Source organism: Numenius arquata, chromosome 8, assembly GCF_964106895.1.
Source record: "Numenius arquata chromosome 8, bNumArq3.hap1.1, whole genome shotgun sequence".
Taxonomy (NCBI): Eukaryota; Metazoa; Chordata; class Aves; order Charadriiformes; family Scolopacidae; genus Numenius; species Numenius arquata.
In genome coordinates, this window is record NC_133583.1 from 60,537,360 (window position 1) to 60,562,138 (window position 24,779).

A 24,779-nucleotide genomic window follows, 5' to 3' on the forward strand; every position below is an offset into this window, starting at 1 on the left:
CTCATCTCCATCTCCCCTCTTTCAGTGTCAAACCCTTCCCCCTCCTCCTGTGGCTCCCCTCCCTCATCCAGAGTCCCTCCCCATCTCTCCTGTAGGTCCCGTTCAGGTACTGGGAGGCCATTAGAAGGTCCCCCAGGTATACTATGCAAACCCAGATCTTTGGTGGATAGTTCCCTCTTACTAAACTTGTTCCAAAGGCAGAAGATCCCCTCATCAGCCTTGCCCCCGCCTCCCTCCCTCCGCTTCTTCCACACTTTTAAAACCGTGTGTGTTAATTTTTTCTCCCAAACCCATGGCTGATGTGCCCAGCGAGCAGCAGGTACGATATCAAACAGCCTGAAGAAGCTCTGCTCAGCTAAATGCTCAGATTTAGTTCATTGATGCATTTCCATTTGTGTCAGCAAACTAAATGTTCTCAGTTGAAGGGTTGTCAATAGAATGTTTTGACTAATCAGAGTTAATTTTCTGAATAGGTATGGATTAATTATCAGCTGGCTGTTGTTTGTACATGCCATAGTTACAGAGCTGAGTTTCTTCTCTTGATTACTTTGTGGCTACAAATAAAGTGTACTCAAGCTGTCATTGGTAAAAGAGCAGACAATAGAGAGTAAAAGAAAATAATATTAATTGAGCTATTACCAGTTTCAAGATGTACTTAGGCAGTTGGGTAAGTAAATGCTTGAAAGAATCTCCTCCAGCGCGTACTGTATGAGACTGGTGCCCTGCCTTTGTGTCTCCAAGTAATCTAAAAATCTTTGCGCTGCTGCTTACGCATTTTTTTAATCGCATCAATTAAATGTATGTTCCCATCCATTTTTTTAATTCTTGTGGGACCAAATAGCACAAGAGCAAAGTATTTACCCTCTGCCTGCAGCCGTGAGGAACAGAGTAACTGCCAGGAGACCAAGTCTTTTATTGTTCCACTCCAGAAAGTAGTTTCTGGAGACATCAAAAATAACTGCCTGCGCACCCGCTCCCTCCCAAGCACCCACACAACTGTAAAGAAATATTTATGTTATAAATATAACTGCTCAAGCAAACTATGTAATCACACAATGTGTTATTACTGATATTTGATAAATTGTTCTGTGATTCGGCGGTTGTTGTATGAAGTTAAAAGAGCGCGGAAGGGCAGGCAGCCTGTGTTTCACCGTCACTGCTGCTTCCAGGGCAGCTCCTGCGTCCCCCTCCTGCATCGCTGAGTGCAGTTTGGTGTTTCTCCAGGAAAAACATTCACTTTTATTATACAGGAACCTGAAATGCTTCTGCAGAACCTAAGACTGAGGTTGTAGTTGGTGCCCAGGTTTTAAATGGTGGGAGTTTGTCCCCTGCTCTGCGTCCTTCCCGACAATATGCAGAGAACCATGAACATGCTACGCCATAAAATCTGGATTTTAATCAGATTTCCTGATCAGGAGGTAGAAGGCCTTAATGCTTCAGGGTGTCAGGGCACTGAGCAGGAGAGAGGCTGCCTTCATTCCGAGTCTGCTCGGTTTTTTGTTCTCCGCAGCCTCGTTGTCTAAATAATTCAGGTCGAGCTCAGTGATGGCACCTTCACGTCAGTGATTTCCTCCCAAGACCTGTGCTTCCCTTCTGCCGTCCTTGCTGTTTGCTTTCCCTTTCTCATTTATCCCCCGGCGGACCTGTATTGAATCTCTGCGTGTATGTATGGACTCACGGTAGGGGAATTATCTGAAATACATTTTGCAAGCGGAGGCAAATTGGGAGAACATCGGGAACGGAGAGAGGCACGTACCCTGGTAGGAGAACTCAGCTCCCACTGCAAGTGAGATGAAGCCTCAGGCTTCCAAAGGCAAGAAAACTCATACTGAACGCACCCGTACTCCACTTGGCTTCGCTGGGACACGGTCACACATCTGGTATTTCTATCAGACCCAAATGCCCAAGCGAAGGAGGCCAACCTGCTTATTTTCAGGGTTTACGAGGGGTGTCACTTGCTAAAGTGTCCAGGGTGACTTCAGCCACCAGTTGCAGCAGCCAAGTTACGAAACCCTAAGAAAGTGGGTGTATAATGGAAATGGTGACAGGAGGTTTGGGGCTTTTTAAAAAAATCTTTTAAACAGTCCTCCATTTTGCAGCCCAGGCTGTTGGAAATTCACTGAACTCCTATCTCCAGTGGCCAAGATGTAAACTGTGGCCAAAAAGAGACTCGGGCATCCAGCTGGCAGATCTGCCAAGCCCTCGCCTATCCCGCAGGATTTTGAGAGTTGGCTTCCGGAGCGGATGGGGACAGGGCTCGGCTGGCGGATGGTGGCATTTCATGGCGTCTTTAGTCCCTGTTGTGCTTGTAAGGCTTGGAGTGGGGTTTGGCAAATCAAAGCTGCCAGGGGTGACGCGTGGGGAGAGCTGCAGAGCTGGGTGACGGTGTTCAGCTGCTGCCTCTTCACGCTGAGAGCTGTGCTGAGCTTAGAGAGATCCGGGCTGAAGGGAGAGGGAGCAGATGTAGACAGGAAAGAAGCCTCCGGGGTAAATGTTTTATGGTAATGCAGAGTCCTGCTTGCACACGGTAGAGATACGCCGGCGAAAAGCTCCGGTAAACGTAGCCTTAGCGACCCCTGTCCTGAGTAAATGACACAGTGTGGGCAATGCAAAGGTGACACATGCAGTGAAAAACACCTTTTGGCAGGTGCAGGTGACATGTGGTGTGTGTTTCCTTCGCAGCTTCGATGTGGAAAATGGCCCGTCGCCGGGTCGCAGCCCGCTGGACCCGCAGGCCAGCTCCTCCTCGGGACTCGTACTGCACACCACGTTCCCGGGCCACAGCCAGCGCAGGGAGTCCTTCCTCTACCGCTCCGACAGCGACTACGACTTATCACCAAAGACCATGTCCCGGAACTCTTCTCTCCCAAGCGAACAGTAAGCAGAAATTCAGCTGACATCGTATTTACCAGTAACTAAGAGCTTTACATGGCCTCCTGTAATCCTCAGGGCTCTGTTAAGAGGAGCTTACGGGTGGTGCTCACATTTCATAGCATGAGTGCCCAGGACGGGTGTTTTTCATAGAATCATAGAATGATCTTGGTTGGAAGGGACCTTTAAGATCATCAAGTCCAACCATGAACCCAGCGCTGCCCAAACCCCCACTGACCCATGTCCCTCAGCACCACGTCTGCCCGGCTTTGAAATCCCTCCATGGATGGCAACTCCACCACTGCCCTGGGCAGCCTCTGCCAAGGGTTCACAACCCTTTCACTGTAAAAATTTTTCCTGATATCCATCCTAAACCTCCCCTGACTTCCCTCTCCCCATCCCGTCCCTGAAATACCCCCTTTTACCCATAATTTAGCAGAAGAGCTTTCACATCCATACCCTGAAATAATAGAGAATTTTTGAATATTAGCCTTCTTGGTACTAGTTCTCCAGGTGGGAATTCATGTTTAACTTCAGGGTAAAGCCCAGGATGTGCCTAGGGCAGAGACCGCTGTGAGTTGCCCCCTGTCCCCGCTGGGCCCTGTCGCTCCAGCCGTCAGTGATTTTCTGCACTCTCTTTTCTCCGTTATACTCTATTTGTGTGTTCTCAGAGCCTGGTTAACATCATCCCTGCTTTTTCTTAAGCAGGTAACACTCCATTAGCCTGGACAATAAAAATACGACTGTCCTTATATTTACAGTACTACTCTTCCCCATCCTGTTTTCTGTCACGGGTTGTTCACTGGAACTGAGCGGAAAAGACAGCAGAAAGCCGGGACAGATGGCTGAGCTTGAGAGGATCAATACAACACAGAGCGTGGAGCTTAAACGAGTGTCCTGGATTTGCAGCCCCTTTCTTTTCAAAGGCACAGTTTAAAGTTTTAAAGTGACCATTAAGCTATTAAAAAAAAAAACAACAACTCTCTTTTTATGAGCTTTGTTTTAACTGTTATGAAAGCCCTACAAGTTTTGTCATGAAATAGAAATCTAAATATTAGCGAGATCCACCAGGAGAATTCCCCTGAAAGAGAATATCCCTCCCTGTTAGTCAACATTTAGTAAATATTTACTAGAGACAAAGTAACCACTCCAAATTATGCAAATACCGTGTTTTGTGTAAATGGTGGGTTTTAACAATTGCCCCCTGTTCCCAGCAGTGGAGGAGGCAGCTGTGGTGGGGTGGGGAGAGCCCCATCCAGCTGTGCCCAGCACCCTCGTTTCCCCCGGTTTCATGGTGATCTGTATCTAGAGGTGTCCATTTACTGTGGGCATCAAGGCTCTTGCAGTGCTCAGGGGACCAGGCCATCTCAATGCTGACCTGGGTTTGACATCGGTGTTGAGACAACTTTTATGGAAATGTAGCCTCATAGAATCATAGAATTGTCTGGGTTGGAAGGGACCTGTCAGATCGAGTCCAACCACCAACCCAGCACTGACCAAACCCCCACTGACCCATGTCCCTCAGCACCCCGTCTGTCCGGCTTTGAAATACCTCCAGGGATGGTGACTCCACCACTGCCCTGGGCAGCCTCTGCCAAGGTTTCCAAGGCTTCACAACCCTCCCTGTGGTTACACCCTCCTTTCAGGGAGGTGTAGAGAGCGAGAAGGTCTCCCCTCAGCCTCCTTTTCTCCAGGCTGAACACCCCCAGCTCCCTCAGCTGCTCCTCACAAGACTTGTGCTCCAGACCCCTCACCAGCTCCATTGCCCTTCTCTAGACAAGCTTCAGCCCCTCAATGTCTTTCTTGTCGTGAGGTGCCCAAAACTGGACACAGCACTGAGGTCATACCTGAGTCTGGACGAGTGGTTGTGCTCTGTGGCAGCACAGCCAGGGAGAATACCCCTTAGAAGGGGTCCCATGCTGGTGGATGCTTCTCGAGAGGTTCCCATGGTAGGTACATGGTACGGGAGTCCACCACCAGCTGCACTGCATTGCCTGGATTTAGAATCATAGAATGACAGAATGGTTTGGGTTGGAAGCGACCTTAAAGATCATCTAGTTCCAACCCCTTGCCATGGGCAGAGATACCTCCCACCAGACCAGGTTGCTCCAAGCCCCCTCCAACCTGGCCTTGAACCCCTCCAGGGATGGGGCAGCCACAGCTTCTCTGGGCAACCTGGGCCAGGCTCTCACCACCCTCACAGCAAAGAATTTCTTTCTAAGATCTAATCTAAATCTACCACAATTTCCAGCCACAACCAGGTGTACGCTTGTGCAGCAATGGTTTACCCTGCCACATCTCGGTGAGGTAAATCACACCGGATTTTTTCATATACGCACACGTGCTATATATAATATCGCCCAAAAAAATGTCTCATTGACAGTGACAATGTATTTTTCTCAGAACTTCTCCTCAAATCTTCCATGATGAAAACAGCCGGACAAAAACCCCGGCGTCTGAATAACATTAAAGACTGTGGCAGAGATCAACAAAAGCCAGGAAATTCAAAGATGACCTTTCCCCGGACCGTTATGTTATTTTTTCCACCGCGGGGCGAGCGTGCTGCCTTAACTTTTGAATTTCCTGGCTTTTATTGCCTGGTGTTACCGCTCCGAACAGTCGCTCCAGCCAGGTTGTTTTGGAGATATACCCTGCGAGACCTTTCCATTAGGAACAAGATTTTTATGTGGTGTTAAATAAACGCTGCATGGGTTAACATTGGGTTGTTTGGTCGTTTTTTGTTTGTTTTTTTTTTTTTTTCATCACGGGGTAAACCTCCCTCTGTAAAAATGTTCTCTTTTGGGGGTGAATGATGGCCTGTTTGAGGTAAATTTTTTGAGGTAAATTTTCTCCATTTCTCCCTAGGCATGGGGACGACCTGATCGTCACGCCATTCGCCCAGGTGAGTCGGCCTCTCGATCTGAAAACAAAACAAAAAAACCCAATAAAAATAAAACCCTACAACCTTTAGGCGAAGATAACCTCTCCGCTTTTTGCCTCCCTCATAGGTGCTGGCCAGCCTACGAAGCGTGAGGAACAACTTCACCCTCCTCACCAATTTGCACGGCACCTCCAACAAGTAAGCCCGTCGTTTTGCCCCCCCTTACGGCTCACACGAAGCAGGGGCCGGTGGCGACCGTGAAGGGTCGGCGGCGACCGGGTCCCCCGGTCGCCGCCGACCCTTCTCGGTCGCCACCGGCCGCGGGTTCCCGCCTCGCTGCCTCAGGCCCGCTCTGTCTCTTGAGCGGGACGCCAGGGGGCGCCAAAGCGCAGCCCGCCGGCCGGGCGCCGCCATCTTCCCTCACCTCAGGGAGAGCCCGGGGCGTGGGCGGAGGACTGGTGGGTGACTGGGGAGACTGGGAAAGGATGGCGAGCCTGAGGAGGCAGGGGTGTGTTTCTTCTTGGGAACCTGGGTGGGTGCAACGTATTTTTGGGGGTGTTGGGTGCATGTGATGGAGTATGTTCCTCGGTTTTCTGCTTTGGCTGGCCCAGGCGTTTGTTAGGTGCCCATAGAATCATGGAATTGTTTTGGTTGGGAGAGCTCTTTAAGATCATCAAGTCCAACCATTGACCTAGCATTGCCAAGTTACCACTAAACCATGTCCCTCAGCACTACATCTATCTGTCTTTTAAATACCTTCAGGGATGGTGATTCCACCACTGCCCTGGGCAGCCTGGTCAATGCTTCTTTACCCTTTTGGTGAAGAAATTTTTCCCGATATCCATCCTAAACCTCCTCTGGAGCAACTTGAGGCTGTTTCCTCTTGTCCTATCGCCTGTTCCTTGGGAGAAGAGACCAACCCCCCCTGGCTACACCCTCCTTTCAGGGAGTTGTAGAGAGCGAGAAGGTCTCCCCTCAGCCTCTTTTTCTCCAGGCTGAACACCCCCAGCTCCTTCAGCCACTTCTCACAAGACTTCATGGTCTCCAGACCATGCTTGGAGCAGAGACATTGTTGGTGTTTGGTCAAGCTGTGGTGCTGCCCTGTATTTCCACCATCATTTCACAAGAGAGACGGTCGTGGGAAAAGGGTAGATGCCAAGGAGGAAACCCCAGCCATGAGGCTGTGGGGACAGTGAGGGTTTCCCCAGCGGGGCAGGCAGTGGGTCCTGCAGCTCGGACCAGCCTGTGCTTTGTTCCTACTTTGCTTTGTTTGAGACTGTAATTGCACTGAATGGGGAAGGTGATGCTCTGAACTTAAGAGGAGGATGTTGTTTTTTCTACCTGCTGAACAGAAGAAACCCAACAAACCCCTTTTTACACCTTTGTCCGGAACTGCCGTTTCCCCACAGCTATTTATAGTGAGCCAGTCATCGTCATTTGCTGGCCTGTTTTGCCCCAGGAGGGCTGTTGTGCGTGAAACCAGCATCATTCGTTCCTGGCGACGGCGGATGCGTGCCCACCCATCCTACCCTGGGACCGGCAGGCGTTGCTCGCTCCGAGTGTCCCACTGGCTTCCGAAGCCAAGGAATTGAGGTGCAGAAGTCCACTCCATTGGGATGCTGTGGGCTTGCTGCATGCCTGAGTGGCATCGCCTCGGTGCCCACCGTGGACTCCATTTTCTGCCTTCCAAAGAAATCCAGTACTTTACATAAAAGCCCAGCATTTTATCCGGGTGGGAGGTTTTCCTCCCGTTGATTTCAGTTTGCAAATTTTGATCGGAAGGAACCGCTGCATTCCAAGATGGAGGTTAATAGAAAAACAGATGGCTGAAATAGATTCCTTTTTTATTATTATTTTTTTTTAAGTTTTTCTTTTTTGAACAGCTCAAGCATTTCAGTGGTTCCTAATGAGGAATCTGAAATTGGACGGGGCCGGAAGGAAGCGAGGGCGTAACCTGTAGGACACAGAGGCATCTCGCAATGTCCTTTTGAAAACATTCCCAGATTTGATTGAGGTATAAAGTCATTTGCCCAGCCAAAGCAGAAGTCGTTAAGTGTTTAAACCATTAGATACCAAACATCCAAGTCCGTGGCAGAATGTGCTTCCAGGCGCTGTGGAGCTTCCCGCGCAGTTTCCAAACAGCTCTGCTGGGTTACAGCCCTGCTGCCAGCTCATGATTTTATCATATGTCTCATGATATGTGGCATTTTACTTAAACTTCTGCTCTGGGGATCATGAGAATCTCCACTTTTCTTTAGCCCCTCCTCTCCCCTCTTTTTTTCCTCCTCCTCCACCCCTCCTGGCTCGAGAAAGAAGAAGAGGATGCTGTCCCACATATTTACAGAAATGCTGGAAAATATGAATGTGAAGGGCTGGAGGGGAAAAAAAAACAACGAGAAGTCATAATTTTTGGACTTTTAACGTCAGGGGTTTTAAGACAGTTTCCTGATTGGAAAAGAGGAGAGTATGATTAATGGGTTTGGAGTTTGGCAGATGTGGCCCAGGACACGGTCAGAAAAGCATCCGGCGCCTGCTCCTCTTAACACCCGCCGGCAAGAGAGAGGGAACCCTGTGCCCTTTAGCATGGTGGGAGCTAAGAAGGGACAGAGCTGTCGAAACCCAGATCTCTGGGTCTCTCTTGCCGCAGAAAGCAGGACAGGCACAGCCGGGATGTAATTCAAGGATGCCAGGAGTGGTGCCGTTCCCTTTGTGGGCTCTGGCGGCGGGGGAATACCCTACTGAATATGAGTTCATCCCTCCCCGGCCCCCCCCAGGGCATGTCTGTGCAACTCAGCGCAGGGTTCGGAGATACCTTGGAGCACGTCTCCCCAGATACTGGAAGCGCCGCAGCCCGCAGCGTGGTGTCCCTGACGGGGAGTTTCTGTTTTTTAGAGATTTCAAGATTTGGCTTTTCAAAGGCTCAGCAGAGGCAGGTCGGGACAGATTTGCGGAGAAGTCGGCGCCCAACGTGTGCGCCCTGTGCTGAACCCTTCGAAGAATCTGGGTCCCGCAGCTCCCTCCACCAAAGCCCAGCCGTTGAAAGCCCAGCTGGCAAGTGGAGCTCCGGGGGAGCTTGCCGCTCGGGAGCAGGCTTTGGAGCCCCGCCGGCAGGTCGGGAGGCTGGGGACAAGGGTCTGCAGCAGGACTGGAGCTGCCTTGCTCCAACACAGACCTTACCTGGTTAGCGAGGCCTTCCTGGAGCACTTCTGAAGAACCCCCCGGAGCTACAATTGCAGCAGAATTGAGTCGCTCACTTGCTTTGATTTCAGCTTCAAAGGAGAGCTGGCAAATAATGGATGCTTCAGTTCAGTGGCTGACTCAAAAAAAATTAGGGTTAGGAGGTTGGCCAGGAGAGAGTGTGGGGAAATCTGGCTTCAGTTAAAATGTATCAGAAACTTCTTAGGGAAGCAAAAGCCCAAAGTTTCATTTCTGGTCAGCCTGAAATACCACATTCAATCCAAAATGAAGGATCTTGACTTTGGTGTCAACTCTTTTTAACTTCTTTAAAAAAGAAGTCTCTCTCTTCCCTAAGTACATTATGGTTTCAGCTTGAAAAATTAACAGTTTTATTTGGCAAATCTTACAATGAAATATTTTGACATTTGGCGAAATGCTGCACCCTTTTTCCAGTCAGACCCTGTTTGCTTGACTTCAGCCAGTTTTTCAAGCAGCTTTTGGTCCTTTCGAAATCCAGGCTTTTCTGATGAAATTGTTGCTCCAAGTCAGAAAAACGTCTTCAGAGTTTACGCTAGTGAGTGTAGTGTCTTCTTCACGTGCTTCCCGCTGCAATTCGAAGCATTAACTGTAGGATTTAAAGCCATACATTTGTCACCTTACCTAAGGCATTGCCTTGCAGCCTGCACACTGGTGTAGCAGTTGACATTACTTCAGGCTTTGTAGGAAAGGCCTTTGTCCAGGCCTGGTAGGAAAAAGCTTTTTCAGAAGAAGACCTTCATTTTGTGGCACCCACCGACCCTCTTCAGCCACAGAGACCGGCCCTCGCTGACTTCCAGGCGTATTTTGAGCAGGAAGTTGCAAAGGCAGGGTGGGATGATGGCACATCTTTCCTGGTGTACCATCTTTTCAGCATGTGTGTGTGTGTGTGTGTGCTTAGCCAGGGGACAGAACATCTTTGGGTTTTCCTAACAGATATAGTGATGCCTCTCATTAACTGCCAAATCAGTTTAAAGTGTTTTGGGCTTCTTTGTGAGTACGAAAAAGGATTTTTAGCTGTGGGAGTTGGCAGGTTGAACTGCCAACAGGGTTTGAAATGACAAAATAATACCCATTGATAAAGTATTCTTTGTCCCTCTTAGGAGATCCCCAGCAACAAGTCAGCCCCCTGTCTCCAGAGTTAACCTGCAAGGTACGTGTGTGACTTTTGATAATCACCTGCGAGGTCAAACCCAGACGAAGGTATTGCACATCATTTTACTGACAGCTGCTTCTCTGCCCCCTCCCCCTGCTGCAATTCTGGGCTTTTCTGGGTTACTTGTGCGAAACCAAATACAAGGGAACCATCAGGCCCAAAATATTGTTACTTTAATAGTTTGGGGTTTGGGTTTATCCTTGTGTGTTAGCGTAAAAGACAAACATGATTTTGGTTTGATAGTCATGGCCACAGTGACTGCTGTTCTTCTGAGTCCCTGTGCTGCACAGGCCTGGACAAGTCCCAGCCTACAGGCCTCGAACAGGCTCAGACACAGCTGTATTTTTTTTTTATCCTGTTTATTTCAGTTTGTTTCCATGTGATCTATGTAAAAATTGCAATCTCAAAAAAAACCTTTCTCAGGTGAAACTTCCTCTGCTTTTATTAGGCTGCCCTGGAAGGGCTTTTTTGTTGTTGTTGTTGTTTCATTGTTTGCTTGTGGTCTTTTGAAATCTGCATTTAGCAATCGAACAAGAGCAGAAGTCAGTGAGTGTGGCTAATCGCATCTTCTTCCCTGTCTGCTCGCCCCCCTGCACATGGTGTCCCTCGGTCACCTTGTCCTCACCCCCGTGTCGGGTCAGAGACCACAGCAAATGCCAGCAGGTTTGACTACGATCAGGGAGGAGAGTAACACCGAGCGAAGCAGCCAGACGGAGGGCAAGCGAGGAACCCCCAAGGGGGCTCAGTGTCTCCCTGGGGTGCCCAGGCAAGGTGGGGTGGGCAGCAGCGTGAGCCGAGCGAGCAGAGGCAGGGAGCAGTGAGGGTGGGAGCAGGAAGGGTGAAATGCTGAGGATGGGAAGCAGAAGCAATCTGCTTGTGACAGGTTTCTTTATTTTTACACCTGGCTTTAGCCTTGCAGTGCTGGGCGCTTGTGGGACCCCTCTGAGGAGCGGAGTTGGCCCTGCTTGCGCTAATTTTAAGGTTACTCCCACAGAGAAGGAGATAAGATTTGGAGGAGTGCCCATCTGTAAGGTTTAATCTCAGCCTTTCCAATAATTACGTGCTTGGAGGGACTAATAAAGCTTAATTTTTACAGTGTGTGAAGCCTGGGTAACAAACTATCATTCCTTTTCATGCTGTATATTATTTACTGTCTGGGGACACGTATAGTTCTGGAGACTTCCAGATTAGGTTCCTCAAAACTCATTAATGGAATGTGAAAACTTCTGATGCAGAATGAAAACTGGTCAACACGGTCTTAAGCGCCTTTTCCTTCACTCCCTCTCTGTGAGCAGTGGTGAGTCAGGGCTATGAGCAGGAATGCAACTCGTCACTTTATTTAAAAATCTGTTCTAGCAAGACTTTGATTTTGTGGCCTGTGTGAAGAAAATAATGGAAAATTTCATAACCTTTCCATAGATCTGTTTATATAGGTTACAGAGTCTAATAACAAGGAGAGAATTCCGTTCCAGGAATTTTTAGATTAATTTTCTTAACACTTTTTGTGGAAACAATTGCTTTCAACTTTTTAACACTTTGTGGATATTTTTCTACACTATTGGCAACGTGAGCCATACTCGTTACTTTTTAGCTAATCCAAGCTTCTAATAAATTAAACACATGAAAATTTCAGCTTTCTTTTTGATTGAAGGGTCTGACGCACATAATTGCAGAGCAAGTTTTGTGTTATCCTGCAAAGCTCAAAAAGAGAAAGCAACTGAAAAGAATCCAACTTGCAGCATTTTTAACCTTGTGATCCTGACTCATGGTTTTTAATGTTTCAGTGCTAGTAATTATATGTGGATAGGTGGATATAGTTAAAATAAATTATAGTGACATCTTACCTGAGCTGTGAAAAAGAAAATGTCCAGATGTGGAAATGAGCTGTTTGTGGATTGTTGTTTGGTAACCAAAGGGCCTGTGGAATTTGTAGAGCAGGCTGGGCTGGATTCGTGGCCCCTCGGGTAAATGCGTTCTTGACCATGTAACTTAGTGGACTTTAGGTGAAGTCTTCAAATGAAACATAAAATGGGACTTGTATCATTACAACCTAAGTGAATTGTGACAGTTTGTAGGTAAGAATGAGAAATTGTCTTGAGATTGATAGGAAATTGTGTTATTTCCTGCATGACAAAAGCCCATATTGACATTATTAGTGAAAACGCCTGGGGCTCTTGGTTAAATTCTGTTTCAGATTATTTTTCTTGGTGAATTTTACCAGATCTCGCAGGATCTGGTCTCTAGGCTGAAGCCATCCCTTCCTGGCCAGCGTAAGGCACTACATCTGCCGTACCGTCCCACCCCTGTGAGCTGGCTGAGGAGGGACAGCGGCTCTGACATGTTGAAGGAAGGTTCTGGCCAACAGCCTGATTGTGCTGCTGAGGTGCAGTTACTGACTTTCTTACTTTGTGCTGTTCTAGCACATAAGCCAGGACCATTCTGAATTTCTGGCCGTATTTACTTGTTGCGTTCGTAGCCCCGCTTTGCTGCCCAGAGTGCGTTCCGGGTTCCTCTCTTGTTTCTCGTGGAGGCCACGGTCATTCCATCCAGTGGTTGCCTTGATCAGTTGGGTGATTCCCTTCCTTTACCTATTTCCATCCATTCTTACATATTGTAACTCATTTCAGCAGAGCAGAAAACAATGGCAGTCATTTACTTTCTAAGGAAGTTTCCATTTAAATGCAGCAAGAACAAAGATTTTTAGGGGAATATTTTTTTCAGTGTCTGCAGCTTTTTTTTTTTTTCCCCTAGATGGCTTCTGCTGTGGAAATTATGAAAGGAAGGAGAGATTTTCCTATCGGAACACTTCCAGTTATGTGCCAATGGCTCCTGTGTCTGAAAGGATGCCGGGAGTTTTTCCTGAAAGTTTTGGAGAAGGAAACAGTAATGTTTTGATTGGGACTAGGCTGCGTTACATCCCTCTAGATAAAAGAATGTGTTTTGAAGCGAAATGTGTTTATATTCTCTAGATTGGTTAGCCGGCAAAGCTCAGGATTGTATTTTAGCTTATTTTAGCTCTCCCGTGTCACACATTGATTCATAGATTTTAGCCGGATCAGTTGACATCAGTATGAGCACCTCGTATATGTCTCCTTTTATTTGTCATTAGTGGAGTGATTTATACCCTGTTACGAAAAGTACAGAACTCAGGGTTTAAAGCAAAGTAGCATACATTAATAAAATTACCCTGGGGGGAGACAAATTACATTCGGTGTTTGCACTGGAAGTAATACACGCCAGCTGTTTACTCCAGCTAGAATCATACGGGGTTTGTTGGTTGTTTCGAAGCGAGAGGAGCCAAATGTGTGGCTCGTGGACTCCCAAGGAGTTGCGTCACCGAGGACCCAGGCCCATGGTGAAACGAGTGAGCTGCAGCGGAATTATGAAATTCTTTTTTCTTTTCTTTTTTTGCTTTGATTTTCTTGAAAGCGTGAAAAATTCTGGCCAGGTTTTTCAGGGGACAAAGTGCTTTCAAAGCCCATACTGATGTCACTGTGAATTTCAGAGCTTTCTTAACCTTAGAACCACAGCCATAAAAGGAAGAGGAATATGTATTGAACATCCTGTGTTTTGTCCTTGGTATCAGCTTCAGTAAATCTGGCAGATTTTTCCTGTTGTTTTGTTATAACTGCAGATCACAGGCAAGAACAAAATTGCTTTTATGAATTAACTGAGAAACCATAACATGGAAATATGAAGCCCAAGCAAAAAGTACATAAATCCTTAATTAGCTCCAGTACTTCACAGCTGGGAAGGATACTGGGAATACTTCAGACCAGGAGGTTCCTTAGCGGTGTGTAGCATTACAGAGCGCAAGGGCAGGGCCAGGATTATGGTGGTTGGTGCAGAAAAGGTAGTTGGGCAGCAGTTACAGAATAAACACAACGTCACGCGAGTGTCTGTGACATTTCTCTCCTATTCTCATTGTTGTTTTCTTTTCAAATGTGGCCTCTGCCACAGTTACTTTCATTGACCTTTGTGTTACCTTGGGCTCAGTGAATCCATCGGCGCCTTCTCTTCCCGACTCAGCCCTCTCCTCCCCTGGCATCAGTGAAGGGCCTTCATAGATTCATAGATTGGTTCAGGCCGGAAGGGACCTCCAAAGGTCATCTAGTCTGACCTTCCCGCAGTCAGCAGGGACACCCCCAACTAGACCCAGGACCTCGTCGAGCTTCACCTTGAATATCTCAAGGGAAGGGGCCTCAACCACCTCCCTGGGCAACCTGTTCCAGTGTTCCACCACCCTCATAGTAAAGAACTTTTTCCTAATATCCAATCTAAATCTCCCCTTCTCCAACTTAAAACCATTGCCCCTCGTCCTGTCACTGCAGGCCTTTGTAAACAGACCCTCCCCAGCCTTCCTGTAGCCCCCCTCAGGTACTGGAAGGCTGCTATGAGGTCTCCCCGGAGCCTCCTCTTCTCCAGGCTGAACAACCCCAGCTCCCTCAGTCTGTCCTCACAGCAGAGGTGCTCCAACCCCCTGATCATTTTGGTGGCCCTCCTCTGGACCCGCTCCATCAGGTCCATGTCCTTTCTATATTGAGGGCTCCAGACCTGCGCGCAGTACTTTAGATCCTACCCAATTGATTCATCTAGTAAAATCTTTAGCCAGAAACAAGTCTGGTGGTTCCTGCTTAGTTTCATTCCTTCCTCCATATTTCTTTACTTCACTGGCCCTAATTCCCTCTAAATTAAATCACCTTTCACTGATTGCCGCATTCAGGAGCTGTGAGGGGGTTTGCAGAAACTTTTCTCCAGAGCAGGCAACCGAGTGCCCCTTGGATACTTTCAACACTGCATAATTATAGTGTGTCCTCACAATTAATTATATACCTAGCAATAGAATATAGCTGATTTGCTTTGCAACCCGAGGCTTGGGGGGATGTAGCGCTTCGGGATATGTCACACACGGGCTTTTCAGGGCTCACGGGATTAAAGCTTTGTTAAAATTCCTCTCTGGGGATGGGAGTGAAAGATTGGTATTTTTCTTGCTTGTGCCTTAGCCTCTGCTTTCCTGCACATCTGCACGTTTGTCTGCACTTCTCACATGCCTTTACACGAACTCAAAACTTGTACTCTTTCATTTTTTGTATGTGGGTGTAAGATGTACACAGACCCGTGCACGAACATTTGTATAAAGCATAAACAAAAGACTGGATAATGCTGGTGCTTGTGCTAACGAGAGTCCCGACTTCTTGTGGGAGTTAACAAGCCCCGTGCATCAAAGTCAGCTCTCGGTTACAAATATCTATAAATCCCAAGTAATTAATATGGAGCTGGTGCTCTTGCACCACACTTCCTCTGCTTGGCGTGTGGAGAATGGCTCTGGGGATGTACAAAATAGAAGATTCATTTGAAATTCTGTTGGTCTGCAGGGAGTTTGGCTGAAGATCTGGCCTTTTTGATTTTGGGACAGATTGTCCAAGTCGAGTAGATGTGGTGTTTCAGGCTTTTAACAAGTGTGCCAGAGGAGCCGTGTATGACTAAACAGCTGAGCTAAGAAGTGTAAATTGTGTGCAGTAAATTCAGTGGTGCTGTAGGCTTACATATCACCTACAAATATTATTCTTAAAGGATGCAGTGCTAGAACGATGCTTAGAAAACTAAGATTATTTAGAAACTAAGCAAAACTGTAAAAGAAATCAGGCAGATACCAGCTTAATGATGTGACTGGGGAAAGTTAAGGCTGTTGAATGGTAAAGTGATTCCTGCTGCTTGGAGAAATAAAAGTGCGTTTCAAAGCGAACATTAAAAGTGACCTGGAGAACAAACGAGCAGGGCTGACCATGCCCCAGGTCGCGCTGGGGATGTCCGGAGGCTGTTTCTCGCTCTCCGGGGGTAGTTCATTCCCGCCGAGAGTCCGTTTCGTGTGTTGCGCCTGCCTGGGAACACACACCCCCTGAAAGTTGGACTCATGCATCTTAGTAAGTATTTCAGTTATGCTATTGACGTCAATGCAGTCATTAAATAGATTGCCGGCCCTCCCATCAGTAAACCTGTGCCAAAGACCTAGAGGCAGACACATTTTAAAAGAAGAACATCAGGTTTTCTTTTAGCGTTTGGAGAGAATAAGGGAAAAATTTCTTGTGAAGTCACTATGCTTTGCAATAAGGGAAGTTTTTTTTTTTTTTTTGCTTAATTTTCTGAGACTCGTTTTCTGTGAAGATAATTGCTGCATTTTACTTAAGACACTTTTGTTATGTTACTGTGCACATAAACAATTCCAAATGAGACTAAAGAGTAATTTTTCTGCGATCAGCTCCAGCTGAAAAATGACACTCATTTTAGGTCTCCCGGCTAGATTTATTTGTGTATCAAGTAACAGAAGGTATTCAGGCAAACCTGTTTAGCCTTTGACTCCAGAAATTCTGCAAGGATTGATTTCATGACATCTATATAAGAAAATAGCCTTCATTTCTCCTCAGCAGGCTCTGAAGACACACAAGCTAATCATGACTCCATAGCAACGGATAAAAACTGTTTTCCCCTCCGCTCCACCTGTGGATGTCACATGAAGATGCTACACGTGCTGCTACCATCAGGAGCCTGTCACTCCCTGGGGCCCAGCTGCCATCTGCGGCCGTGGGGCGAGCGGCCGCGGTGCCAGTGGGACTCCCTGCGTGCACTCACGCCGTCCTGCCGTATTTCTGAGGCGGGCTGGGCCCTCCTGGGCTGGCCGAGACGTCCATTCATTCCCGTGGCTGGGGAGATACCTACCTCCCCTTGCCGAAGGCAGCTCTGGGTTGGGCAGTTCTCCTTTGCCCGCTGTCAGGAATGGCTCTGGCCATCAGACAGAGGCTCCAAAGGGGCTGCCAGCTGAAAACCTAAGGACATATATAGATGGCATCCTCACCCAGGTGGAGGGAGTACCTTTCCTTTGACAAGATAAGCAGGTATGTTGTAATCAACAGCAACAGTGTGTTTTTGAAGAACAGTTGAGGAGCCAAACCACTGGGTATTTTGTTGAGGTTGTCATTTCACTGGTGATACCACACTCTGTTACGTAGGATAAAACCATAAAAGAAGTCATAGGTTATTAAAAGGGCTTCTCTCTGATGGATGATTTCTTTCTGAATGATCCAGGCAACTGCAAACCCAAGGTGGCAATGAAGAGATCTTCATAGGGGCATGCTCTCATTGTGTCCCTATATTCACTCTGCTCTTTAAGCACAGGTCAAGCCCTGAAAGTCCGGCATGGCTTGACTCTGCTCCCATTCGTGCTGGATTGCTTAACGCCTCTGTGAAGACAATGAGACTTTGCCATTGCTAATATCAGAGTTGATAAAATCTGTGTTTCTTTTGTTTTCTGCATAGAATGATAATAGTTGCTGTGGGTGAGATTTTGACATCGCAGTCTTCAGTGTACTGAATCAGTTCCATATGAGTTTGAGAAATGTGTGCTTGATCTGAGGAAAAAAACAAACCAAAACAAACAAAAACACCCAAACCAAACTTCTGGCAGGCCGGGTTATTTTTTTTAGGTCGTGGGGCACAGTTTGTGCATGCCTTAGTGATGAATAGGGTTCTTCATTGTCCCACTGATCTGAGCCCCTTCAACTTCCATATCATCAGCATTTTCCAGCCAGTGGGAGCTGAAACGGACTCCCGAAAGCACCCATCGGCTCATCCCCACAGCAGCTATATATAAGTTTCTCCTTCCTCCCCCGAGGTTGAGCTCACTGCTGCAGCATTGTGTCCCGGACACAGCTGGCCATGGGAGTGTGAGAGGCTGCATCCGAGTATCTGTGCAGAGACATTCCCAGGGTAATGCACCACACAGACCCCAGAGCCATCCGCCTCTCCTTGGACAGTCCCCATGTTCAAAACTTTGTCCTCCCGCAGGATCTGATTCCAAGTGTCAGTTGCTTTCTTGCGGTGTTTTGAAAAGTAAGTATTTCTAACTTTGTGTTTTGCTTCTCGGCGGCCAAATCGTTCAGTCCGTAGCTGGGCAGGAACTCCCGCGGACTGTTTCGTATTTATTAGTCTTGGTGGGAGCAGTGTTGGATTCTCATTTATAGGGGCACGTACGGAGGGTAAAGTGCTGGCCTCGGTGGACAGAATTTGGATTCGCCCGTTGTCCTCTGTAGGGTAGACATTTCGCCCACCGAAGTTGACCCTACAATTATAGGATAACAATTGTAATGATTAAAACTTTAAGAGCTTTTAAAATCAATGTATAATCCAGGCAGAGTTAAAAGAGGGAGTAAAGGTTTGCAAACGCACTTTTCCCTCTATTCAGTTAGGGAATTGCATCCATTCTGAGATACGGTTTAGACTCACCGATTCCCAAATGGTGGTTCTGAACAGTGGACGTAGTGACTGTTTTCGATGTTCAAATCACCCAGAAATGCTCTGGTTTTATTGTCAGTATCTTCTCATTTCCTGGTTGACTAAAAAAAGCTTTATCTAGTTGAGCAGAGTTAAGCTTATTAATGTAAGCATAATGTCATTGTGCAACTGGTGAAGAATGTTACGCTAATAGTTAATGAAACATTTTATTGTAATATTGTTTTCTCTGTGAGAAGTGTCTGTAAATGACAGCCTTAAGTATTGTATAATTGCAATACTTTTTTGACAGAAAGGAAACAACTGTTAATTATTTATGGTTATTAATAAAACATGCCAGGTTCTTAAGTTAATTCAGTTCATGGGAAAAATATGTATGCTTACAAAGATTTACATTTTTTAAAGCAGTAGACTTTTAAAACATCTAAATACGTCCGTCCCTGTGGAATATATTTTCATGTTAAAGGTATCATTGATTGATTTTGTTGTGCTTTCAGGCACTTAATCATTTTAGGAATTCGGAATGTAAAAATCCAACACACACACACACACACCCCAATCTAGTAGGGTGTTGATTTGACGATTAGTGTCTTTTGGTTTTACATTCAGTACTGTGCCTGTCAAAGGCCAGGGGCAAACAACCTTTCATCGACTGGAAGAGTAGGATCTGACCCAAGGTTAGACACTGTCTTCTGTTGTTTACTAGGAGCCATGATCAGTGGCCATTATTCAGTACTAATTACTAATGTAGTCAGATTTAATTTTAAGAGAGCTGTGCTTTTTAATGTAGATATTCTAGTATAAATATCCTGCTGTGATAAATACACCTTTCCAAGAGGAAATTAAACATCTCTGCATATGAAAATTCTTCTACCACACCTCCACACTGTTAAAAAAATGTCTTAAGCAGACAATTTCTAATTGTATCTAAAAGACTCCAGGTTCCAGGTGTTCAGAGCTAGGCTTCGGATCCAGCTTGCCAGGGCCCTTAGAGCATATTCCAAACACCTCAGTGTTTTCATTTAAAATGGGTTGAGTCCAGTTACGCCTTTAACTGCAGGTATGTGTTTAGGGAGGTTTTATAAGCTTAGGGCTTTATATCAAAATGATTCTAAAATGTCACATTTTACAAGCAATGTCTTTTTCTTTAAATACCCTATATTAGGTTGACAAAAGCAGGACACAATTCTAGCAATCGTTGCATTCTCTGAGAAACCAGCCTGCTATTCTGAGAAGTGGAAAAGCCAGCCTGTCTTCCTGCTCCCCTTCCCTCCCTCCCTCCCTGGCTCCTTCCCTCCCTGAGTTTTATGAGAAGTAACCTGAAATTGCGGCCCTGCTGTTCCTGACTGGAGTGCAGGACGTTTGGATCCGCGCTGGGAGCGCTGGCGCTGGTCTGGGACAGCCCGAGAGGATGTGGTATGAGTTGAACGCAGTGTGGAGACAGTCCTGCTAGCAAAACTTCAAAGTAGTAAACATTAATGAGTTGGAGATGCATTGGCAAACACAAGTCCAGGGCTGGTCAATAATAGATCTTGCTACTGTTTGACAGTCATGTCATGTTTTCCTCCTTTTCTTCCCAAAGCTACTTCTTGAAGAAGAGAAATCCAGATACGAGTTTCCAGTCTTAACCAGAGGATTTTCTGTTTTAGCAGTAATACTTTATGGGACATGGTCCACATCCAGAGCCCAGTCAAATACTTACGCTGGGCCTTCATCTTCATTCAAGTTCTTTGGGCAGGGTATTTCCCGAAATTCCTGTTACTGAAGTGTCACCAACTGTTTTGCAGCTTCCTGGGTTTCAACTATATTGTGTGAAACTGTTTAAATATTTCCGTCCACTTCCAGTGGGAACGTAGTATCCAGGTAAAAGCCAAAAATTTGTTACTCGCACTTTATAGATCAGGAACAAAAAAAAAAAAAAAAAAAGAAACACAAGAAGAGCCGATGCTCACACCACATTTTTCAGCAGCAGCTGCTCATTCTGAGCCTGCCTTTGTAACACATCCAAATGTGGTCAATTTAATATGCTGCTAGAATGGCTCTTACTGCAAACGGCCTTAAATGGAAAGTCATGTGCGGCTTAAAATCAGATGTTTCACAGAAATTGTATGAATTTCACTGAATTTATTTCACAGAGTTAATCACTTCAGAGAAGTAAGGTGAATGACAGTGCAGAGACCTTGGCCAAGGCTAACATGAGGTGCCTCTATTCTGCTGCTAAATGTAAGAAATTCTGAAAGGTGCCACATTTCATAAAACTTAAAGGATAAAAAGAAACCACTGGAATAGTCTGCAGTAGACCAGCCCATATTTGACCTTCAGTGGGGAACATTTCCATTTCCATGTCCCTTTAATGTGATATTCTAACTGAGATGGTTAATAAGGGTGCTTTTAGTACAGCTGACATTTGGATTTCCTTGAACTCGGTTTGAGGTGCTTAAATAAATACATTTTGAGGGCCTTAATTCAATGTATTTTGAGAGTGAAAGGCTGTTCTTACCTGTGCTGGCTGTAGGGATTGGGCAAGTGCTTGCACTTCCAAGTCAATGTTGGGGAAAATACAGTCCAGTTCTGACTCGTGTCCCGAACACACAGCTTTTAAAAGGCTGATAACCAGGGTGTGATGGCCTCGGTTTGACGGTGACACAGAGGCACGGTGGACATCAGCACGTGAAGGGTTTAATATGGAATATTAAAAGCTGTCAAAACAAATGATGCTGGTTCGTAGGATACTGACATCTCCCTCTTCCTCCCCACCCTTTTACCCGTGGGACTTACTCTGTGATTTTAAACAGATTATTCTAAAAGGCTGTACATGCAGTTTAGTAAACATAAAGCACACTGAGTCACAGCTACGAACAGCTGAAATTGTTCGCTAGGGTAGATTAATACAGATGATTAGCACAATGAATACTTTAGCTCTGTTGTCAGCTACTGCAGGTCTGAAGATTTTTGGGTTTGTGACTTGAGGCTCACTCTGAATATTCATAGTTACAGTGTGTGGACGTGCAAAAACTGAATCCGTTCGTCCCAGGGTGCCACCAGAGAGCTGTTTGAAGGCCATTAGCTTAACAGGTAAAACATTCTGCATTTTCAAAAGCTGGAGGATCACGGATTAAGAAACAACTTTTTAAATTGTGTGTACTTTCAGATTGTTCCCGCTATTTCTTGGTTCTGTTCTGTGACAGACCCACGATCTGGAGTGAGCAATGCTCTGCCTTCCCACAGTGTCATTTGGAACAATTGTGGATCGGTCGATAGGGCTTACTCAGGGTATCACTTGAAAACCAAATATGTCAAAACAGATCATTTTTTGCAATGTGAGTGGCTCCGCTCAGTGCGGAGCAGCAGTATCTCGGGGTTTCAGCTGTAGGAGAACAGTCGTATTCAGTTATTTTGAGAGGCTAAATAAGGGCAGAAAGTTCAAATAAGGTGAGTTCAAAATCGGTGAGGCCGACATTGTTACCCTTTGGGTACGTAAAATATCTATTGTAGGAAAACAGATTAAAATTCCAAAGTAAATCAGTTTTTTAAGCTTCCATCCTAAAGGATAATGCTTTCAAGAAATTACATTTAGCCATGAAAAAAAGCCATTTAATTATATTTTATAATTAATATCACTTAAACGGGCTGACATGGTGGCTCAAAACAAAACGGAGGACTGTATGCCCAGTCTTTCCAAGGCTGAGAGCAGGGTATACGGACACGAAGGTTGATCTGTGTCCTAAGGAATTCCTATGAATTCTGGTTGGGATGCTTCCAGGAGCCACATTCTTAACTTTCATATTGAAGACCTTAAGGAAATGAAATTGAGAGGAGATGAAGGACAATTTTGTGTTAAATTGTAACCTTTCCAGGAGCCAAGGAATCTGATTTAAAACAGGTCTAACATTTTACCAGTAGCCTGTTCTACATTGCTGTGGTGATGGGGGTAGCCTTATCCTGACCCTCATTTAAAATTTCTGAATAATTTGCCTCATGAAGAGCTAAGGATTATTAATAAACTTTGCCTAATGCCAGTGGCCAAGTGGAGCTTTCCAGGTAGATTGGCTTTGTACTTCAAGGATTCGTCCCTGAGGTTCCTCTGCCATTTCCTACTCCAGTATTTGTTTCGCCACACTCAGAGGACTTTCACTCCGATAGACTATTTCGACCATAAGTTTTATTATCTCCGGGTTAAGCCGGTTCAAAACCTGATTTAATGGCTGCAGATGGGTATGCGGATGAAAGGACCATCTGAATTCTGTGGCAGATCCAAATGCAGACCTTTTTGTTTGTGGCTTGCGGAGCTCTTATGAAATAGAGCACAGTTGGTCCCTTGCCATCTTTCATGTTTTGAGGGTGGTTTTTTTCCCTTTGTTGACTTAAAATTGTTGGTTGCTGTGGGTCTGTCTGAGTAGTTCCTTCCTTTCTGTAGGCCTTTTGTGAAAGTCATGGTTTCTCAAGGAGGAGTTTCGGTGCGGCAGCAGGGATTTTGCAGAGGTGGGTGCACACAAGGAGGGCTGGGGAGTGATGCTGCCCCTGGGTTCTGCTACGGGCTGACGCGGGCCAGGGCCCCCGCTCCAACCCAGCCGTCCTCAGCGCACGGCACCCAGGTAACGAAGCGCAGAAGTCCTCAGACTGGCTGTGGGTGAGCCAGCTCCAGGACCGGAAGCCGTCTAGCCACAACAGCACGGGATGGTGCCCCACCTAATTAAGCCTGTTGAAAGGCAGGGCTAATTAGTTTAGGTGGAGCACCTTGTTAGCACAACGATGTTGCTTCCAGGATCCGAGTTGGTTTCCCTGCACGTGTGAGCTTACCAGCCCTCTCCGAGCCAGCCCACATGTATCAAATGAGATAATACACAGCATGGTACAGGTAAATCCTAAGTAGGTAAACTGGGTAATTTCATAATCGTATCCTGATTTTTCAGTGTCTTTCTCACACTCGTGCATTCACACACACACCATGTGCTCCTGAAGAAAACAGTGCTACTAACACAATGAAATGCTCATCTTATTGTGATCCGGCCTTTCCTTTTTTGACTAGAGAAACAAAAACACGGGCTGGGCTCCCCAGGATTTACAGGGAGTTGGGATTGGGATTTCAATCCCCGGGCTCAGCTCTAGGTCTGGGCTGGAGGCTGCCTTCTGCAGTCCATCAAAACCAGTGGCCATCTCCGTCCCCAGCCTGCAGCTCTGGGCTGTTTTCGCTGCGCTTTGGGGAGCGTGTTGAGTGAAGGTGCGATGGGGATTGACTTAATTTAAAAATTCGTAATGACCTTGGTAATTGTGACCTATCTTCAGAAATGTGTTCAAAGTATGCGTTTATTTCCTTACAAAACATCATCTGAAAAATCTTCTTCAGTGTTCCCCTTGCAGCTCTCTCCTTTAAGCGTGCTGTCAGTCTTTTGCACTTGTTTTGTTAGACCCTGTGTACAAGAGGTACTTTCTTGCGTTGTGTTTTTCCTCCTGTCTTGTGATTACAGCAGGAATCCTACAGGACAACAAGGAATCAAGCCCAGTCAGTAAAACGATAATGTGCCAAACGGTGTGTTTGCTCGCCGAGATAAAGTTGGAACTGAGCAATCTTTCCCGTTCATTCGACAGGCCAAGATTAGATTCTGCCCCTCTTGCCATTTCTGCTTCTCCCTCTCCATGGACTGAGGAATTCCTACTATGCAGGCAAATCCCGTTCCCAGATTCCCCCGTGATATCACTGCTAAGTGACATCTGACAAGATGCTTCCTGCATTTTGTTACTTCCATTTGGCACCATAAAAGCACTGTCACTTACCCTTCTGATTTGTGGCAGCCACGCTGTATTGTTCGCTCCGGGTGGCTGCCATGGAGGGGTGGGGGGGAGAACACGGCAGAAACGGGGACTGCCTTGTGATAAAACACTCCATCCCACCCTACCATGAGATGGTATCTACAATCTAAATCCTTCTTCAGAACTTCCCCGGTTTTCCTCCCTCGTTAGCATTTCAGATTAAACCTTTAGGCTTATCTCCAGATCAGAAATTAACCTCTCTGGGAAGCTTCATAGGCTTCTGTTAGCTACCTTAAGGTGCTCTTAGTGTTTACGCCTCGTTTTTGCACCTCATTGTCATGCAAAAGGTGCAGTGTTAACTTTGCTTTGGCAATCTTGATCTTTAATCTTTATGCTGTAGCATTTTGAAAGTTGAGGTTTACACAGCTGTTTTAGAGTGCTTGCGTATCTGGCACATGTAAACACACACAATAAATCTAAGAGTACTTTTTTAGTTTAATTCAGGACCCTGACTTTTTATTAGCTAGTCCTTTCCGAGTGGTTTCCAATGCTCCACCTCAGTGGAAGAGAGAAGTTAGCATTATTTAATCTGCAGGAATGAAGACTCATGATGAAACCTCC

The 24,779-nt window shown here is 46.2% G+C and overlaps 1 protein-coding gene across 3 annotated transcripts in view; it reads left to right on the forward strand.

Moving 5' to 3' along the window:
- The window catches only part of PDE4B (phosphodiesterase 4B), a 196,249-nt gene that overhangs the window by 131,038 nt on the left and 40,432 nt on the right, over positions 1-24,779 (forward strand). For all 3 annotated transcript variants that reach the window (XM_074152140.1, XM_074152141.1, XM_074152142.1), the window contains 4 exons: positions 2,683-2,877; positions 5,737-5,773; positions 5,880-5,950; positions 10,069-10,118. In XM_074152140.1, the coding sequence (XP_074008241.1) occupies positions 2,683-2,877; positions 5,737-5,773; positions 5,880-5,950; positions 10,069-10,118 (353 nt within the window). The remainder of the gene's footprint in view (positions 1-2,682; positions 2,878-5,736; positions 5,774-5,879; positions 5,951-10,068; positions 10,119-24,779) is intronic.